This window comes from Lithobates pipiens, unplaced genomic scaffold (genome assembly GCF_037356315.1).
Source record: "Lithobates pipiens isolate NorthernLeopardFrog02 unplaced genomic scaffold, aLitPip1_a1.2 Scaffold_1, whole genome shotgun sequence".
Lineage (NCBI taxonomy): Eukaryota > Metazoa > Chordata > Amphibia > Anura > Ranidae > Lithobates > Lithobates pipiens.
In genome coordinates, this window is record NW_027507685.1 from 20,290,145 (window position 1) to 20,308,040 (window position 17,896).

General features: G+C 42.7%; 1 protein-coding gene across 6 annotated transcripts in view; it reads left to right on the top strand.

Annotated features, from left to right (window-relative positions):
- The window catches only part of SEPTIN6 (septin 6), a 91,863-nt gene that overhangs the window by 25,925 nt on the left and 48,042 nt on the right, over positions 1-17,896 (top strand). For 5 of the 6 annotated variants that reach the window (XM_077482924.1, XM_077483105.1, XM_077482663.1 and 2 more), the window contains exons 2-4: positions 1,350-1,464; positions 11,584-11,779; positions 12,105-12,291. In XM_077482924.1, the coding sequence (XP_077339050.1) occupies positions 1,350-1,464; positions 11,584-11,779; positions 12,105-12,291 (498 nt within the window). Of the gene's footprint in view, positions 1-1,045; positions 1,088-1,349; positions 1,465-11,583; positions 11,780-12,104; positions 12,292-17,896 lie in introns of those variants that run through there. The other variant, XM_077482749.1, reaches the window with a different exon arrangement.

Genomic DNA, 17,896 nt, shown 5'->3' on the forward strand with positions numbered 1-17,896 from the left:
AATCATCCGATCTGCATGAAGTGACATTATTGTGGCCTGACCATTCAACTGCCTGGAGAGTGCAAACCAAGAAAGTAGACCGATGGAGATGGAAGCTCCCAGGACCTTCAGGTGTGGTGACAGCACAGCGCTGGAGTGCTCAGTTTGACAGGTAAATCTGTCATGATGTGCCAATATACAGTGCACATTACGGCATTAACCTCCTGGGGGGGGGGGGGCATAAAAAAAAAAGAAAAAAGAGTTGACTACTGCTTTAAGCAAGATGACCTGTTTATCCAAACCGTCATATGCAATGGGCTGGGGGAAGTGGCTAGCATTCTTGCAATGCTGGGTTCAGTTTTTTTTTTTTTTTTAATTGCTGGTTTACACTGGTGCGGGGAATCAAATGTGATTCGGACAGGAATCTCACCGTATTCCTGTTTAAAATAAAACGTGCAGTTTGAACCCGTTTATTTTGTATGGCTCAAATTGCACCCCACCCATATGAAAAAGGTGGAGTTTTTTTTAAAAAAAATTGTGTTGTTTTTTATTTATTTTTTTATTTTTATTTTCCGTCTTGCTGAAATCTGATGACATGGGTCTTCACTCCCATGGGATCCTATTTAGCTAATTGCACTGCATTTTGCAAACTTTTTTTTGGCGTGTTGACCTAACCTTGACACCCGCAGTGGTTCACATGAACGTAGTGAGATTGTGATGCAGTGCAGGAAACTCACTGGAATCGCTGCAAATCCAGCACCACATCAATGTGAACCCGGGACATACTGCATGTCATTCAGACACTCTCCCTAACTTGCAGCATATTCCGTTGCATTTTCCCCCATTCTGTACTTCATGTTCTGTGTGTTTTTCGCTGAGAAGTCTGTTTTATCTGGTCATTGGTTCAGCAGCTTACTAGTGGCTTCTGCTCCTTAGCCCATATCTGTTCCGCCTGATGTAACGCATACAATGAACACCTGATTTACATGCACAGCAGCGTAGAGCACCTCTGTGTAGCTTTTCCAGAGCTGAATAATGAACATCCGGTTTATTATAGAATCCTGCTGTTATTATCTGGGGAATGAGCTCTTATTTATATTACGATCAGGTATTTGGCAGAGTATCACGCATTTTAATACTGCTCATGGTTACACATTAATGGAGCTATTTAGTAAGGTAGCACAATGATTAGTGATATGAAGACTGTAGTAACCCCTAGCAACAAAATCCATGACTGGTAAATTATGATTAGCTGCTGTGTGGCCCCCTGCACAATACCTTTCTTCTTACTGAATACAGATTGTATACAATAGAAAAGTAAATATTGCAAGAGGTCGGACTTAATATGTGGTTTTCTATTGTTATTTCAGGGTGAAGGGTGCCGTACTCTTCCTCTTTCTGGACATGTGGGATTTGACAGCCTGCCGGACCAGCTGGTTAACAAATCAATCAATCATGGCTTTTGTTTCAATATCCTCTGTGTGGGTGAGTATTTGCAGACATGCTGACTTTGTTAGGAGAGGCAACGATCCAAAAGATTGTGTATGAATAGCACCAGAGGAGCAAGACTTCTGAAAATGAGCCCATTCAATGGCCGGACATGGATGAATACAGTATTGTGTGTATGCCTTGTTTACAGCCAGCTACACAGTGCTTTGTAACAAGTCAAATTCAAGATCAATTCAACACTGCAGTGCTTTATTTGAGAAAGCTGGGACCATTTTAGTGCAAGTCCAGCACATAAGAATGGTATAGAAAAATGATTATGACTTATGCAATAATGTATCCATTGCTGGTGCATGAATGATCCAATCAAATGTCATCACTGATTTGTCATCAGGGATGCAAATGTGATTTTTTTTATTTTTTTATTTTTTTTTGTTTTATTTATATATATATATATATATATATATATATATATATATATATATATATATATATATATATATATATATATATATATATATATATATATATATAATTTTTATTTATTTTTTTTCACTGCCTGCATGAAAATTTCAAAGCAGAGAGGTGTTATTTAAAAATGTCTAAAATCTGCCTGCCAAAAGCACCATATGCCTTTTAGAAATATTGCTTTCTTATCAGGCATGAAGAAAAGCATCTTGACCCCAAACAAATGAAGGCACATATACTGGACCCATGTGCGATTGTTCACAAACTTGGGCAATTCAGCCAGAAAATAGAGAATAATGACTAAGCAGCGTTTTTATCCAGAGATAAAGGCAGCTAAAGTTTTGTGCAAACCTCTCATAGTGTGTGTGTGTGTGTGTGTGAGTGACACCTCCTGCACCTTCTTATTGGTCCTTTAAGAGCCCTTTTACAACGAGCCTTGGGGGGCACCGGCGGTAAAGCGGCACTATTTTTAGCGACGCTTTACGATCGTTTTAGCGGCGCTGTTCGGCTGCTAGTGGGGTGGTTTTAACTGTGTAGGGGAAAGCCAGAGAGGGAGCCACGCTGTACCCGCAGCACCAAAGGAGTAGAAAGACCGAGCCACTGCCAGGGTACAGACATGCTACACTACTGACTAGAGTCGGCCTGGGCAACCCAGAGTAAATGAACGTCCAGTCGAAGGAATCACTGTTGTGGTTTTGCTGGGTCTGGTAAGAGGGCCTGTTGGCCATTATCCATTATTTATCCTAGGGACTGAGCCATTAGGAAGTGCCTAACCTGCTATCCTCTAGACCTTATTGACCACTACAAGTCCCCCCTCTGCCCTCCTCCCATGGCGTCCCTCTCTGTCTTCCTCCCAAGGCGTCAGGGTCGTCTTTTCGCATGGGCACGCTGGGCAGTTACCTGGGAGCCCCACTTGCCTGGGGGGCCCCACCAGCCAAGCATCATTCAGATGTCACAAAGTTCGCTGCCACATTGTGCCAGTGCTGTGCAATGGCGTCACCAGCGTGGGGCCTGATGGGGCCACAACCCCCCCTACAATTTTAATCTGTGCCCCCCCAAATTAAGTGCTGTACTGTTTTTGTTATAACCAAAACAATGGCCGGCACCGCGGCTGTCCAAGTGTCCGCCCGCTGATCACTGAATGACTCATTATTGAGTGGCAGTCTGTCATGTGACGGCCGCCGCTGTTTATGGAGTTGTAGTCCGCGGCGGCTACGTGCTCAAGCTCCCTGCTCCTGGGGGGTTGGAGTCAGTCTGAGGAGAGCAGCGCAGCTAGCCTACCGCGTGCTACAACTCCCCTTGCCGTTGTCGGAATCCAGGATATTTTGCCTGTCTCAGTGCCTCTGCTCAGCTGGACACTGTGTAAAAACAGCACGTGACATGGCTGACCTGGGGGCGCCACTGCTGGCTGGTGGTACAGTAACAGTACTGTGGAGTAGATGTGACCCCGGGCCAGGAGTAACATTATCGCCCACCCCCCAGGACTGGTGGAAGCCGTGGAGAAGGAAGGAGAGGACCTGTCCTGTTGCTTCTGAGCTGCCGAGCAAGCTGAGGTGAGAGACCCTGACACCCCCCACAGGATCAATAATCCCATCAATCTGCCCCCCATACACCTCATTTACCTTACCCATGGCCTGTGAATCCTGCTGGGATCTGCCTACTGGCCAGCAGGACTCACAGGTCCGCAGCTTGTGGGTCCTGCTGGGATCTGGCCACTAACCTGTGGGTCCTGCTGGCCACTAGCCTAGGGTGACCAGAAGTCCCCAGCACCGCTAGATTACAAATATCTCCCGCTTACACATAATTAGTGCTTTCATACTGTCTCATTTCAATTTTCTTATTTTCTTGTTTTTGAAATTCTTGCTTTTCAAGCTTGTATTTATATTGTCCAAACCTTGTGTTAATGTTTAAACACTGATTTTGTTGGAAGTACCAATAAATATAGCCTTATTGATAATTTGCATTTTTATTCTCATGTGTGATTGTGTAGACCGGGCCCCTGTGCACTGTATTGCCCAGGGGCCTAAAATGCTCTTAAGATGGCACTGCACGGCATCCCTCTCTGTCCTCCTGCTGCGTCCCTCTGTCTTGCTCCCATGAAGATGACAGGGCGGGTCTTAAAAAGGAATGGGTGTGGCCTTGACAAGAAGGAGTGTGTCATATTTAAATTAGGGGGTGTGCGAGTTTAGTCAGGCCTAGGGCAGCACAAAACCTAAATGCACCACTGCCTGTTGTATAATTGTATGTATGCAGGGCCGCTGATGAGGCAGTACAACCAGCCTTGTGCTCGGCCCATCAGCTCAACAAAGGGGGCCCGAGAAGCTTTAAAGTTAATTTCTGGCCCCACTTAAGCACACCCCTGCTCCTACTTGCTTTCCAGGGTGTAATTACATTTTCCTATGCCACATCAGATCAACAGAGCAGACCAGGAAATGAGAGCAGGGGAAGGACTTTTTTTCAATTTTCGGGGCACAGGCATATAACCCGCACTAGTTGCGGCTGCCCATTGCTTGTACGTGGCGGAGTGGGTCATTTGTACACAACTCCCTCAGTAAGTGCTGCGTACTGTGGGAGAGACTTATGAGAGATGGGCAGGCAGCTGAGAGGGCACAGGAGACCTAATCCAGCAGCGGGTGGTGGACGGTGCACAGCTTCAGGCAAGCGGCAGCATGCACTGCACCCAGTCATACAGATTACTGTGGAATGAAGGTACAGACCCCATACTCCCCACTGTGTGCCTATGATCATCATTATGATGATCACAGCACAGCACGTCCCCTATTGCTCTCCTAAAGTGTCACTAGGTTGCTGGGTGTTGCTAACTAGCTGTAAAGTGTGTAAAATAGCCATAACAAAGTCGGCACCCAGCAAACAAGTGACACTGCAGGAGACAAATAGAGGACCTGCTGTGCTGTGATCATCCTAATTATGATCATAAGCATGAGATGCTACCTTACACTTGTTTGGAGGGAAGGGGGGCACTAAAAAAAAAATGCACAGCTGAGTTGCATTTTTACCACTTCCCCCTTAAAGAATCTTTTACCTAAGCTTAATAATTAGGTCCGCCTGCATGTCAGTTTTTCAAGTGGACCTGATCAGACCTCAGACTTTCCTCAGTGGAGCAGTGGATATTAGCGGTGACAAGTCTGCTGGCATCCGCTGCTATCTGATCCGATCCTGTCTGCAAAATCCAGACAAATGGTGGTCCTATTTTCCATCCGTCTGTGGATCAAATTGGATCTGACCAGATTGAAACAGACAGGCAGTCTGTTTTCACCTGATTTCCCCAGGAGAGCGGAGCTCTGTCCATCTCCTGCTCTGCACAGTGAGTGGACACGGGCCTGACATCCTCCTGCACAGTGAGGTCAGCAGAGCGAGCAACCATTGTTTTTTTTTTTTTTTTTTTTTTTTTTTTTTTTTCAACCTAGCAGGTTGGTTGAAAAAAACTGACAGCTCAAGTGGGAGCTGCTGTACTAACAATCCAATGTTAGTACAACAATCTCCCCTGCTGTGGTATTCTGTTCTGACAGGGGGGGTGGCCAGTCGGCTGCTGGTTTTCCAGCATGCTCTTTCAAACTGTCAGACCGGCTGCCATACACATGGGCCAAATGTCAATTTTTATTGAACCGACCGATGTCACTCGACATTCCCCCCGTGTGTACTAGGCTTTAAAGTCAGCCGCAGCATTCTCATTTTCTAGCAGAAATTAGCGCAGGCGTGTTCAGATCCTACTCTGATCAAATTTATAACAGCCTAGAGAAAGGTAAAAATCACTTGAAGCTATTGCACCATTTTCTTTTTTTTTTTTTCAAGGCAAGTGGGCAGGGTTGGGGGGCCCCATCAGGTTTCTAACAGTGAGTATGTATATGCCTAATACAAACTTATTGCTAAAGCAGTTTGGCTATGTGGTGTGCTTAATCTATATATTCGAAATGCTCAAATAAATCTGACAATGAAAATTTTTAGTACAAATAATTGTGTGTACCACATGAATGTGATTAGATTTTAGTTGAATAGGGTAAAAATGAAAAACCATAGAAAGCTTGACCCCAATACAATCTGTTGTAAACAGCATTAATGGTCTGACCGTTTCCTAGAGACAACATTGAAAGAAAATGTATTCTTGTGAATGGTTAGTAGTGGCTTTCTGTTAATTATAGGTCTACTATGTCAGATTTTTGTTGTAGCTTTTTTATTTTATTTTATTATTTTAAGCACGTTTTAAAACCATATTAAATTATTCAGAAAAGTTTCTGAAAGAGATATACATACACACACACACACACACACACACACACACACACACACACACACACACACACACACACACACACACACACACACACACACACACACACACACATAATATAAAAATCTCTCTATCTTCCACAAAGCTGAACTGCTTTTGCTGTGAGCGTTCCATTTTGCTAGTGCATAAAATACTTTGGGGAACAAAAACTGTCTAAATATAGTTATGTTATTTCAGAACCTTGGAGATTGTTAATTTGCAGACTGTCCTTAACCTGTTTTACATACAGTTGTGCTCGTAGGTTTACATACCCTGGGCGAATTTATGGTTTCTTGGCTATTTTTTGGAGAATATGAATTATAACACCAAAACTTTCTTTCACTCATGGTTAGTGTTTGTCTGAAACCATTTATTATCAATCAACTATGTTTACTCTTTATAAATCATAGTGATAACGGAAACTACCCAAATGACCCCGATTGAAAAAAAAAAAAAAATAATGTACATACCCCAGCACTTAATACAGTGTATTGCCCCCTTTAACATCAATGACAGCTTGAAGACTTTTGTGGTATTTGTGGATGAGGCTCTTAATCTTCTCAGATGGTAAAGCTGCACCTTCCTCTTGACAAAAAGCCTCCAGTTCCTGTAAATTCTTGGGCTGTCTTGCATGAACTGCACGTTTTGAGATCTCCCCAGAGTGGCTCAATGATATTGAGGTCAGGAGACTGAGATGGCCACTCCAGAACCTTCACTTTATTCTGCTGTAGCCAATGACAAGTCAACTTGGCCTTGTGTTTTGGATCATTGTCATGTTGGAATGTCCAAGTACTTCCAATGCGCAGCTTCCTGGCTGATGAATGCAAATTATCCTTCAGTATTTTTTTGATAACATACTGCATTCATCTTGCCAACAATTTTGACCAAATTTCCTGTGCCCTAGTAGCTCACACATCCCCAAAACATCAGCGATCCACCTCCATGTTTCACAGTAGGAATGGTGTATCTTTCATCGTAGGCCTTGTTGACACCTCTCCAAATGTAGCATTTGTGGTTGTGGCCAAGAAGCTAAATTTTGGTCTTATCACTCCATATGACTTTGTGCCAGAAGGTTTGAGGCTTGTCTCTGGTGTTTGGCGTATTGTAAGCGATATACTTTGTGGCATTTGCATAGTTATGGCTTTCTTGTGGCGACTCGATCATGCAGCCCATCTTTCTTCAAGTGCCTCCTTATTGTGCATCTTGAAACACCACATGTTTTCAGAGGGTCCTATATTTCGCCTGAAGTTATTTGTTGGTTTTTCTTTGAATCCCAAACAATTTTACAGGCAGTTGTGGCTGCAATTTGAGTTGGTCTACCTGACCATGGTTCGGCACACACACACACACACACACACGCACACGCTAACCATGAGTGAAAGAATTTTTTTTTATTTATTTATTTTTTGTGTTATCGTTCATATTCTCTGAAAAATGGCTAAGAAATCATAAATTCTGCCAGGGTATGTAAACTTATGAGCACAGCTGTATGTGTTAAATCTATTACTTTACTCTACTCTTAAGAAATGCTGTTTCCCTTTCTAGATTTGTAGAAATGCTGCATCTCTGAGGGTTCTCTTCTGTAAAGTGAAGCTGATTTACCAAAGGAAGTGACAACCTTCACTCAATAAATTGTGTGAATATTCAATTCAAATTATGCAGCCAGTTGAAAAGCGAATTTCTGTTTACTGTAATTGTGCAGATTAAATAAGTAAAAGGGAATTTGCTTTTCACATGAGTGGATAATTTAAAGTGAATATTCACACAATTTACTGAGTGAGTGAAAATACTCAACTCTGCCAGTAAATCAGCTAAATATATGCATGCTAACAAAACCCTTACAGTATAAAGTTTAAGCAAAGTGTGTGTTTGTGTGTTTGTTTGTGTGTGTGTTTGTGTGTTTGTTTGTGTGTTTGTTTGTGTGTTTGTTTGTGTGTTTGTTTGTGTGTTTGTTTGTGTGTTTGTTTGTGTGTTTGTTTGTGTGTTTGTTTGTGTGTTTGTTTGTTTTTTATTTAATTATATATAAAATAAATTATATCTCTATCCAGTATAGTGGCCTAAATTTATGGCAGGCGTCTGGAGGGTATTTAAGCAGCCCACTAGCCCATGCTCTTTGTCGGTTCCAGTGCGCGATACTACAAGTCACTGGACAGATTCTCACCTCATGTTCGTGAGTCTGTGCATTTGATCGCAAGTGCATTGCGGCTTCTCCATTTATAGTCTTCGGCGGCGGTTCCTGCTCACTGTCGCAGGTAGTGTTCAAACCTTTTCGTATCATGTGCAATCTTGCGATTCGTTATGCTTCCTATCCTGCATCCCTTTTGTAAAAAACCTGCCTCCGAGTTGTTGTCAGCTTAGAACATTCGTAAGTTCCTTTTGCCAAACCTATACGATTCATTTGTAAATTTGAGCTGCTGTCGGTCGTTGTCCAATATCACTTGACATAGGTTTCAGAGTAAAGGGTGGCATACACTCTGCAACCGATTTGTAGCGGATTCATTTCATACATTTTACAACCAATTCGTATCAGGTACATTCCATACTTTCTACCGTTGCCATTCCCCATGCCATGTGTTTTTTAGTTCTCGCAGCAACTTACGAATCGTTTGTACATGGTTCTTCTCTCATTTATTTACCATACAAAAGTTATTTTCTGTGTCATGCACGGCACCACACCACACTCTTCAGATGTATTGCACACCCGCTCCAGTCCAATGCAAACCAAGTCGCACGGTCAATGTTGCAGGTAGGATTCGTTGCTGTGTTTTGTCATGTCAAAATTCGTGGCCACTCGCGGTGTTGCCTGTACCATGTGTTGGGTTTTCACAGTGGAACTTGTGAATCATTCGTACGCACTTCTCCTGTTCTATTTTCTACACCAAACTTTGTTGTTTTGCCCCGTGTACGGCATCGCGCCGCACCTTCCCGATATGTTGCACTCCAGCCACAGTCGGCCGCAAACTCGCTCGCATGGCCCACTGTCGCAAGTAAGATTGGTTACCACAGTCTTTGTCCTATCAATTCGTTACCATTCGTTGTCTCTCATATTGTTCATTAGTTCCCTCAACGAATCAAACGGATGTTTTCCTTATCCCTTATAATGCTCGCTTAAGAGTACAGTAAGCCGCCAAACAAAGCGGGTGTTTCTATCCTTTTCTTAGTAACCCAATTCTCATTCATTAAGACCCATGCAGCCATGCAAAATGTCTCAACAGCCTGCCACTCTAGTTGAGACCCTTGCAAAATGCAATATCGTCTCGCTACCCCTCACTCGTCAAAAAAAGAAACAAAAACAAACCCCTTTGCCACCATGCAATCTCGACCCTTGCAACCACACAACATCGTCTCAGCAGCCTGACACCCTTGTTGAGATCCTTGCAAACACAACACCGTCTCAACAGCCTCACACTCCTCAAGACCCTTGCAACCACGCAATACCGTCTCGAGCAACCTCCCACTCATCAAGACCTTTGTGACCACGCAGTCTCTCGCCCCAGCAACCTGACATTCATTAAGATCTTAGCAGCCTAACGCCCTTCTTGAGACCCTTGCAAACGCAATATTGTCTCAGCAGCCTCACACTCACTGAGACTCTTGCAAACGCAATATCGTCGCTGCAAACCCGACACCCATTGAGACCGCAGCAGTCATGCAATATTGTCTCAGCAGCCTGACATTCATTTCAGACCCTTGCAAAACGCAATATCGTCTCAGAAAACTCGCACTCATCTAGACTCTAGACCTCTGCGACCACGCAATCTTGTCTCAGCAACCTGACACCCGTTCAGACCCTTGCAGCCATACAAAATCGTCTCGGCAGCCTGACATTCATTTGAGACCCTTACAAAAAGCAATATCATCTCAGCAACCCCTTGCTCGTTGAGACCCTTGGGACCATGCAATATCATCATAAAAGAGGAAAAAAATAAATAAAAACAACCTCATACTCATCGAGACCCTTGCAATCATGCAATATCATCTCAGCAGCCCGACACTCACTGAGACCCTTGCAACCACACAATATCATCTCAAAACAACCTCATACTCGTCGAGACCCTTGCGACCAATATTGTCTTAGTAAACCAGACTAAGCCCCTAGCAACCACGCAATATCGTCTCAAGAACAAACCTCCATACTCATCAAGACCCCTGCAACCACGCAATATCGTCCCAGCAACCTGGCACTCACTGACAACCTTGCAACCACGCAATATCGTCTCCAGTAGTATAAAATACTTCAGCACGCACCTATGTGCAAACCCGCATACCAACTAACTTCCAAACACTCCTCAAGTGCAAACAATCAGCCACATAAACACGCAGCAGAACCCAGTTGGCCATTCATCTCCAGTGGCATGCAGGCCACTCATCCTTTTCTCTGTCTTTCTCCCTGAGGTTAGCTCAAGTTTCCATCTGGGACCAGGTTGGACTTGGGAGGGGAAGAATGTACAGTTCGCATCTTCACCAGGGTCAGTCGTATGACAGGGGTGAGCCAGTTTATTTCAGATAAAGTCACACCAGGCCCACTGTCAGACGGTTATCCACCACCTCGATGACTGACTTCCTGCTCACCGAACAACTGAGCACGCCACCGGCAGATATAGACCGGTTGAGAGTGGTGTTCAGCAATCTCAACATGCCCATGGCTGAGCATAGAGTGGAAGGGCCGGAACACTCTATCACCTTCCTAGGTGTCACTCTGGACACACGTGCCATATTTGATCCCCTACTGATTTTGTATGTTTGCCCACTGACAAAGAAATTATTAGTCTGGAATTTTAATGGTAGGTTTATTTTAACAGTGAGATGCAGAAAACAACAAAAAAATCAAGAAAAACACATTTTAAAAAAAGTTATAAATTGATTTTGCATTTTAATGAGTGAAATAAGTATTTGACCCCTTCGCAAAACATGACTTCGTACTTGGTGGGAAAAACAACCCTTGTTGGCGATCAGAGGTCAGGCGTTTCTTGTAGTTGGCCAGAAGGATTGCAGACCTCAGGAGGGATTTTGTCCCACTCCTCTTTGCAGATCCTCTCCAAGTCATTAAGGTTTTGAGGCTGACATTTGGTAACTCGAACCTTCAGCTCCCTCCACATATTTTCTATGGGATTAAGGTCTAGAGACTGACTAGGCTACTCCAAGACCTTAATGTGCTTCCTGAACCACTTGTTTGTTACCTTGGCCATGTGTTTTGGGTCATTGTCATGCCGGAATACCCATCAAACGACCCATTTTTAATGCCCTGACAGGGATAGAGGTTCTCACCCTAGATTTGATGGTACATGGGCCTTATCCATCATCCCTTTGCATGTGGTGCCGTTAGTTTGTTCTTTATTGCTTCTGTAGGTATTAATTTAACGTTAATGTGTTTATTTATTTTTTATTTTTTTGTCTTATAGGTGAAACCGGTCTTGGAAAATCCACCCTCATGGATACATTGTTTAACACAACTTTTGAGGGGGAACAAAGTTCTCACTCCCAGCCTGGAGTTCAGCTGAAATCCTGCACTTATGATCTCACAGAGAGTAATGTACGTCTGAAAATGACTATAGTTAATTCCATAGGATTTGGGGACCAAATTAATAAGGAAGACAGGTAAGTTTTAATATAGATTATGTAACAAGGGCTTGTCAATTGTAATTTTTTTATTTTATTATTTATTAAAGTGAAAACCTAAGAACGATTCATATGGAATTCGGATCATCACAGTTCAAATGTTTGCATGTGTTGGCCAGTTTAGAATTTTTTTTTTAATAAAGGCTTTTTTTTTTGGTTAAGTTTGGTCTATAGTTGGTGAACTTTGTGCAGTAAATCTTTAAGGTGATTTCTACCAATCAGAGTGGACACCATATACATGTGACTAGGTTAGAAAAGATCTTTTTGTTTTAAATATCCACACACTTGTCCATTTTTATCTTAGTTACAAGTCTCTTGTCGAGTTCATTGACTCCCAGTATGAAGCCTACTTGCAGGAAGAGCTGAAGATTAAGCGAGTTCTTCATAACTACCACGATTCTCGTATTCATGCGTGCCTGTACTTCATTGCCCCCACTGGCCATTCCCTGAAATCTATAGACCTGGTCACTATGAAGAAACTGGACAGCAAGGTCAGTGTCGGAAAACAGGCTAAGACTGCACAGCTGTCTCCTATTTAACGTACTATTTTACAGGATTTATATAGTACCATTGTTTACCAAATAAAGGAAGACTGTACAGTTACAATACATTTCCATGCAAGAGCGTTCACAGGGCCCTGCTCATGTGCTAAAATATTAGCCATACATGTAAAACATGTGAGGAGAATCGAACTGGGACTTTAAATGAGGCAAGTCAATCATTAATCAGATGCTTCTAATGCCTAAATAATAAGGTCATATTGTAACATATTCCACAGAATCACAACTATATCAGTAATTTAATAATACTTATAATACCGTAATCACAAGATTTCCAAAGTAATATTCGTATAAAATATTTAATATAATTGATCATTGGACATGATGGTTCAGACGATAAAAATACAGAAGGCCATTGATGTGGTTAATACAGCCATATATATATATAAAAAGAATCAACAAAGCAATAAATTTAAGGTTATATAAAAAAAATTAAAGCATCCATAAGATATTAACTCTACGCGTTTCATGGTTTTGTACCAATCTTCAGGAGTCAGATGCATATAAATATGGGCTGGAGAATTTTTTATTTTTATTTTCTATGCATCTGACTCCTGAAGATTGGTACAAAACCATGAAATGCGTAGAGTTAATATCTTATGGATGCTTTAATTTTTTTTATATAACCTTAAATTTATTGCTTTGTTGATTCTTTTTATATATATATATGGCTGTATTAACCACATCAATTGCCTTCTGTATTTTTATCGTCTGTACCATCATGTCCAATGGTCAATTATATTAAATATTTTATACGAATATTACTTTGGAAATCTTGTGATTACGGTATTATTATAAGTATTATTAAATTACTGATATAGTTGTGATTCTGTGGAATATGTTACAATATGACCTTATTTAGGCATTAGAAACAGCTGATTAATGATTGACTTGCCTCATTTAAAGTTCCAGTTCGATTCTCTTCACATGTTTTACCTAATTTAGGGATGGGGGCAAGCCAATATTCTACTTAGACTTGGATCAGGTCACAATTTCTTTTCAAATATTAGCCATACATGTGTTGCTCACGTAGGAAGGTAGAAGTACTGTAGATAAAATAAGGAGCACCTACATTTCTTTTTGGTTTAGCCGTTTGTACTGCATATCTAAACTGTTATTACAGATCTGGGCATGGAATGTTTATCTCAATCAGTTTAGGCAGTGACCATATACATATACATGGTTACATCTAACTGGGCTAGCTAATCCTGTATGCCTGATTTATGACCTCCTAATGTTAAAGACCATCATTCTGCGAATACACTTTTGTTGGCTATGGTTATAGTGGGCTAAATATCTGTACAATTCATACTTTGTGTGGAGCTTTTTTACATTAAAAAAAGCGTCAGTTTTTCTGCACGCGTTCTGCAAGGGCCCAAAGAAACGTTTTTCTTTTATGTGCCCTGTGCACACCACAACACTGTATCATGTGCAGATTTTCTTTTTGCACAGGAATCTGCAACGTGTGGTATGGTGTGAACAGGACATAGAAAGCAGTTTTCTTTGTGTCCTTGCAGAGACGTACGTAATATGCATTTCTCTGCACATGGTGTGAACAAGCCTATGCAAGTCAAATGCATGTTTTTTCAATCAGTTTTTATGCATCTATGGTTTGAATTTCTTTTTTTTTTTTTTTTTTTTTATGCACATAAGGTGTGAAGGAGGCCTTTAAAGTGGTTTTAAAGCCTTGGTGTTTTTTTACCTTAATGTATTGCCTGCGTAAGGGTTCAAAAATACACCCCATTGTCTCCCCCTTCCCCCCCAAAACACTTACCCGAGTCTGTCAGCATTCACTCTGCCCTGGCTTTAGGTCTTATCTCCCCTCTTCTCACAGAAACTTGGGTAACAGCCATTGACTCCTCCTGCTTTTGGTTAAATCCGGTGAGCGGGGGTGGGGCTGAGCCATGATGTGTGTGTGTGTGTGTCAATAGCCCTGCTCAGGTTTGAGGAGGGGGTAGCTATGGGGGAGAAGAGGGGAGGGCCAATGGGGGACACCGCTCTACAAAACGATTCAACAGAGCAGGTAAGTGTAACATATTTAATATTTTAATCTAAAGAAATGCCTTTAGAACTGCTTCACTTAGGTGGTGCTAGTGGAAAGATTGTATACAATGTTGACACACTCTTAAATATCTTGGTAACAACCATTCCAGTGGCAAAAAAAGAATTCTTAACTACTTTTCAGGATTGCTATTGAAGATAAACTTTCATCATACAAGTCCATAAATGAAAATATACATTATTGAAAGATATAATATAATATAATATAATATAATATATTTTTATTTATTTTTTTTATTTTTATTTTACCATATTTTGGGCATGTTATTTACTGTTGCCAGCAATCAGCAGACTCTGAACTGCCCCTTGAGTGACACTTTATAGCAGGGGTATTAAACTAAAATTCAAGGAGGTCCGGTCAATAGAATATTCTTCATTCTGAGCTCTGATTCTCATGTTTGCTATTGTTCAGTCCCAGTATACAGTATCTCACAAAAGTGAGTACACCCCTCACATTTTTGTAAATATTTTATTATATCTTTCCATGTGACAACACTGAAAAAAATTATACTTTGCTACAATGTAAAGTAGTAAGTGTACACCTTGTGTAAATTTGCTGTCCCCTCCAAAATAACTCAACACACAGCCATTAAACCGCTGGCAACAGCGGTATACCCCTAAGTGAAAATGTCCAAAGTAGGCCCAATTAGCCATTTATTTTCTTACATCAAGGGACACAGCACCATAGTAATAACTATGTGGGTTATATCGGACTATCAGGTGCTGGACACTGGCACGCCCCTTAAGGCGTAAAACTTCCCCCATATAACCCCTCCCACTACTGGGGGGAGTCAGTTTTTTCGCCAGTGTCTAAGGTGTTGGGCACATGTAAGGATGTGTGTACTAAGCTCCACGGGCAGTAATCCTTTGAGAGCCAGCCATCCTGACCGGATCTGTTCTGATGTCTTCGTAATTGACTAAATGAATGGTACCCGGGCCTCGTCATCCGAAGACACGAGGTTTTGCTCGCGAATACTTTTAAGCTGGGCCCTGGGATCCAGTACTTTTTGGTAGTAAGGCCAATAAAAGTTTACTGGCAGGGTCCAGGATTGCGGGATTACCTGAGTGTACCCCTGTTCCTGAAGGTTTCCTTTCAAGGTCTCGGAGCCTACTGTGAAGTGCGAAGATTGGGCTTTTTATCTGTGATAAAGCCCTGCGGCGGAAAGGTAGGGGAGATTTTCTGCAAAGAATCTCTCCTTCCATGTATTTATGTTGTCATGTCATGTCTATGTGTCACCACTGGAGGCTGTATTGAGCACTCACTATTCTGACGCTGGAAACGGCAGAAGCTTTCACTCTCCTCTCCGTTCAAGCCAGCTCAGACCCTCAGGTATAAAGGGGCTTCTGATCACCTCCTGGGCCCCAGAGTGGCGTTTTTTGTTCCTTTTCTTTTCAAGAGCCAGCCCGCTGCCTCATTTTATTTTTTTTTCTTAAACAAGAAACAAAAATGAAAAAGACAAGAAAAGTTTTTTGTTTTTGGGGCAATTCGCAGCCGAAGGTGGCCTATAACCCATATAGTAATCACAATGGCTCTGTGTCCCATGATGTACTTCAAAGACAACAAACTAACATCAGGATACTCTGAGAGCCTCCCTACTTACATTAGGATCCCCAGAGAGCCCTCCCCTCTTACATCGGGGGCCCCAGAGAGCCCTCCCCTCTTACATCGGTCCCCAGAGAGCCCCTTCCTTCCAGAGGTTCCCCTGTACCTGGCTGGTCTCCGCTGTGCACCTTGGACCCCCAGCACATCTCTGTCCCCCCCCCCACCTGGGGGGAGGTGGGAGGCAGCGATCAGCAGCGCTATGTCCACGGATGGCGGGATTTTCCCAGGGCTTGTAGTTCTCTACCTGAGATTATGCACTGGAGAGGGGAGGGGCATCTGACCCAGGCATGTATCGGCAACATTGTAGAAGCAGAGTGACTCACTGAAGAGTGACGTTGATACATGCCTGGGTCGTAGGCCCTTCCCCTCTCCAGTGGATACAGTAGGAGAGAGAACTACAAACCCTCAGGCCTGTGGGCACCATCAAGCTGCTGATCGCGGCCTGCATTTTAAATCGACAGCAAGGGGTGCAGGGGGAGATGCTGGGTCTCAGAGCACCCCCACAGCGACAGGGCCCAGTTGTAAGTGCGACTACAACGACCCCTATAGTTCCGCCACTGTATTCATCTCATTTGAAAAAAGCTTGCCTGCACACTACTGTGTGTGGTGAAGAGTCTAAAGCCTCCTACACACGGTATGATTGTTGGCAGGGGATTGTCTGTTGACAGACTGTTGTCCTAAAATCTTACCATTAGTACGCTCCTTTTGACAATTGTTGTCCAACTTTCAGCTAACAAATGTTCCGCCTGTCCCCCCCCTGAGGCTACAGATGGATGGGCATCAATCAGGCTCCACTGATGGCAATGGTGGGTGCTGCATTCCTGGCACTTGTGAGGCTGCAGATGGGCAGTGACCCTTATTTTGCTTCACAGTTCTTTTATTTAAAATGTTAAGCTTGTTTCCTGAAAATTCCCTCTTAAACCACTTAGACCGAATTTTAATGGTTTAAAGAATATCAGGCAAAATGTTTGTTTGGTCCTCTCGCATGTTCACTTCATCAAATCTGGCCCTCTTTGAAAAAAGTTTGGACACACCTGCTTTAGGATGAACTCGGGCGTGTTATTTCGAGATTGTATATCTATCTTTTTTGTGGCCCCAACCGAATCCCTGAGCGACGCTCGGGACTAGGGATTAGATCGGGCGTGTTCACAACTCCACGTGCCTGAGCCCGCCGGGAAGCTGGCGGCGCCAATCACAGGCACGGAGATATTTCACGATCTCTGCACTGTGGACCAGGAAATGTCTCCGTGCCTGTGATTAGCGATGCACGCTGTCAGCTTCCCGGCGGACTCGTGCACAAGTAGTTGTGAACACGCCCACGCTCATCCTGAGTGGCGCTCAGGGATTCGTTGGGGGCCACAAAAGAGAGCTAGATAAATATATCTTATAATATACAGTATCTCATAAAAGTATCTCGCCCCTCACATTTTTGTAAATATTTTATTATATCTTTATGTGACAACACTGAAGAAATGCCACTTTGCTGCAATGTAAAGTATTGAGTGTAAAGCTTGTATAACAGTGTAAATTTGCTGTCCCCTCAAAATAACTCAACACACAGCCATTAATGTCTAAACCACTGGCAACAAAGTGAAAATGTCCAAATTGTGCCCAATTAAGCATTTTCTCTCTCCGATGTCATGTAACTCATTAGCCCTTGTCGGACATTCTGACAACCAAATCTGTTGGATTTTGTCCGAAACTGTTGCATACACACGGTCGGACAAAGTTGTCGGAAAATCCGATCGTTCAGGACATGGTGACGTAATTTCGTTACGATGGGACTACGTTCAGGCTAGTAGCCAATAGCTTTGGTCTAGGAATTTGAACTGAGCATGTGTGGCACTTTGTCCGATCGGAATTCGCTACACA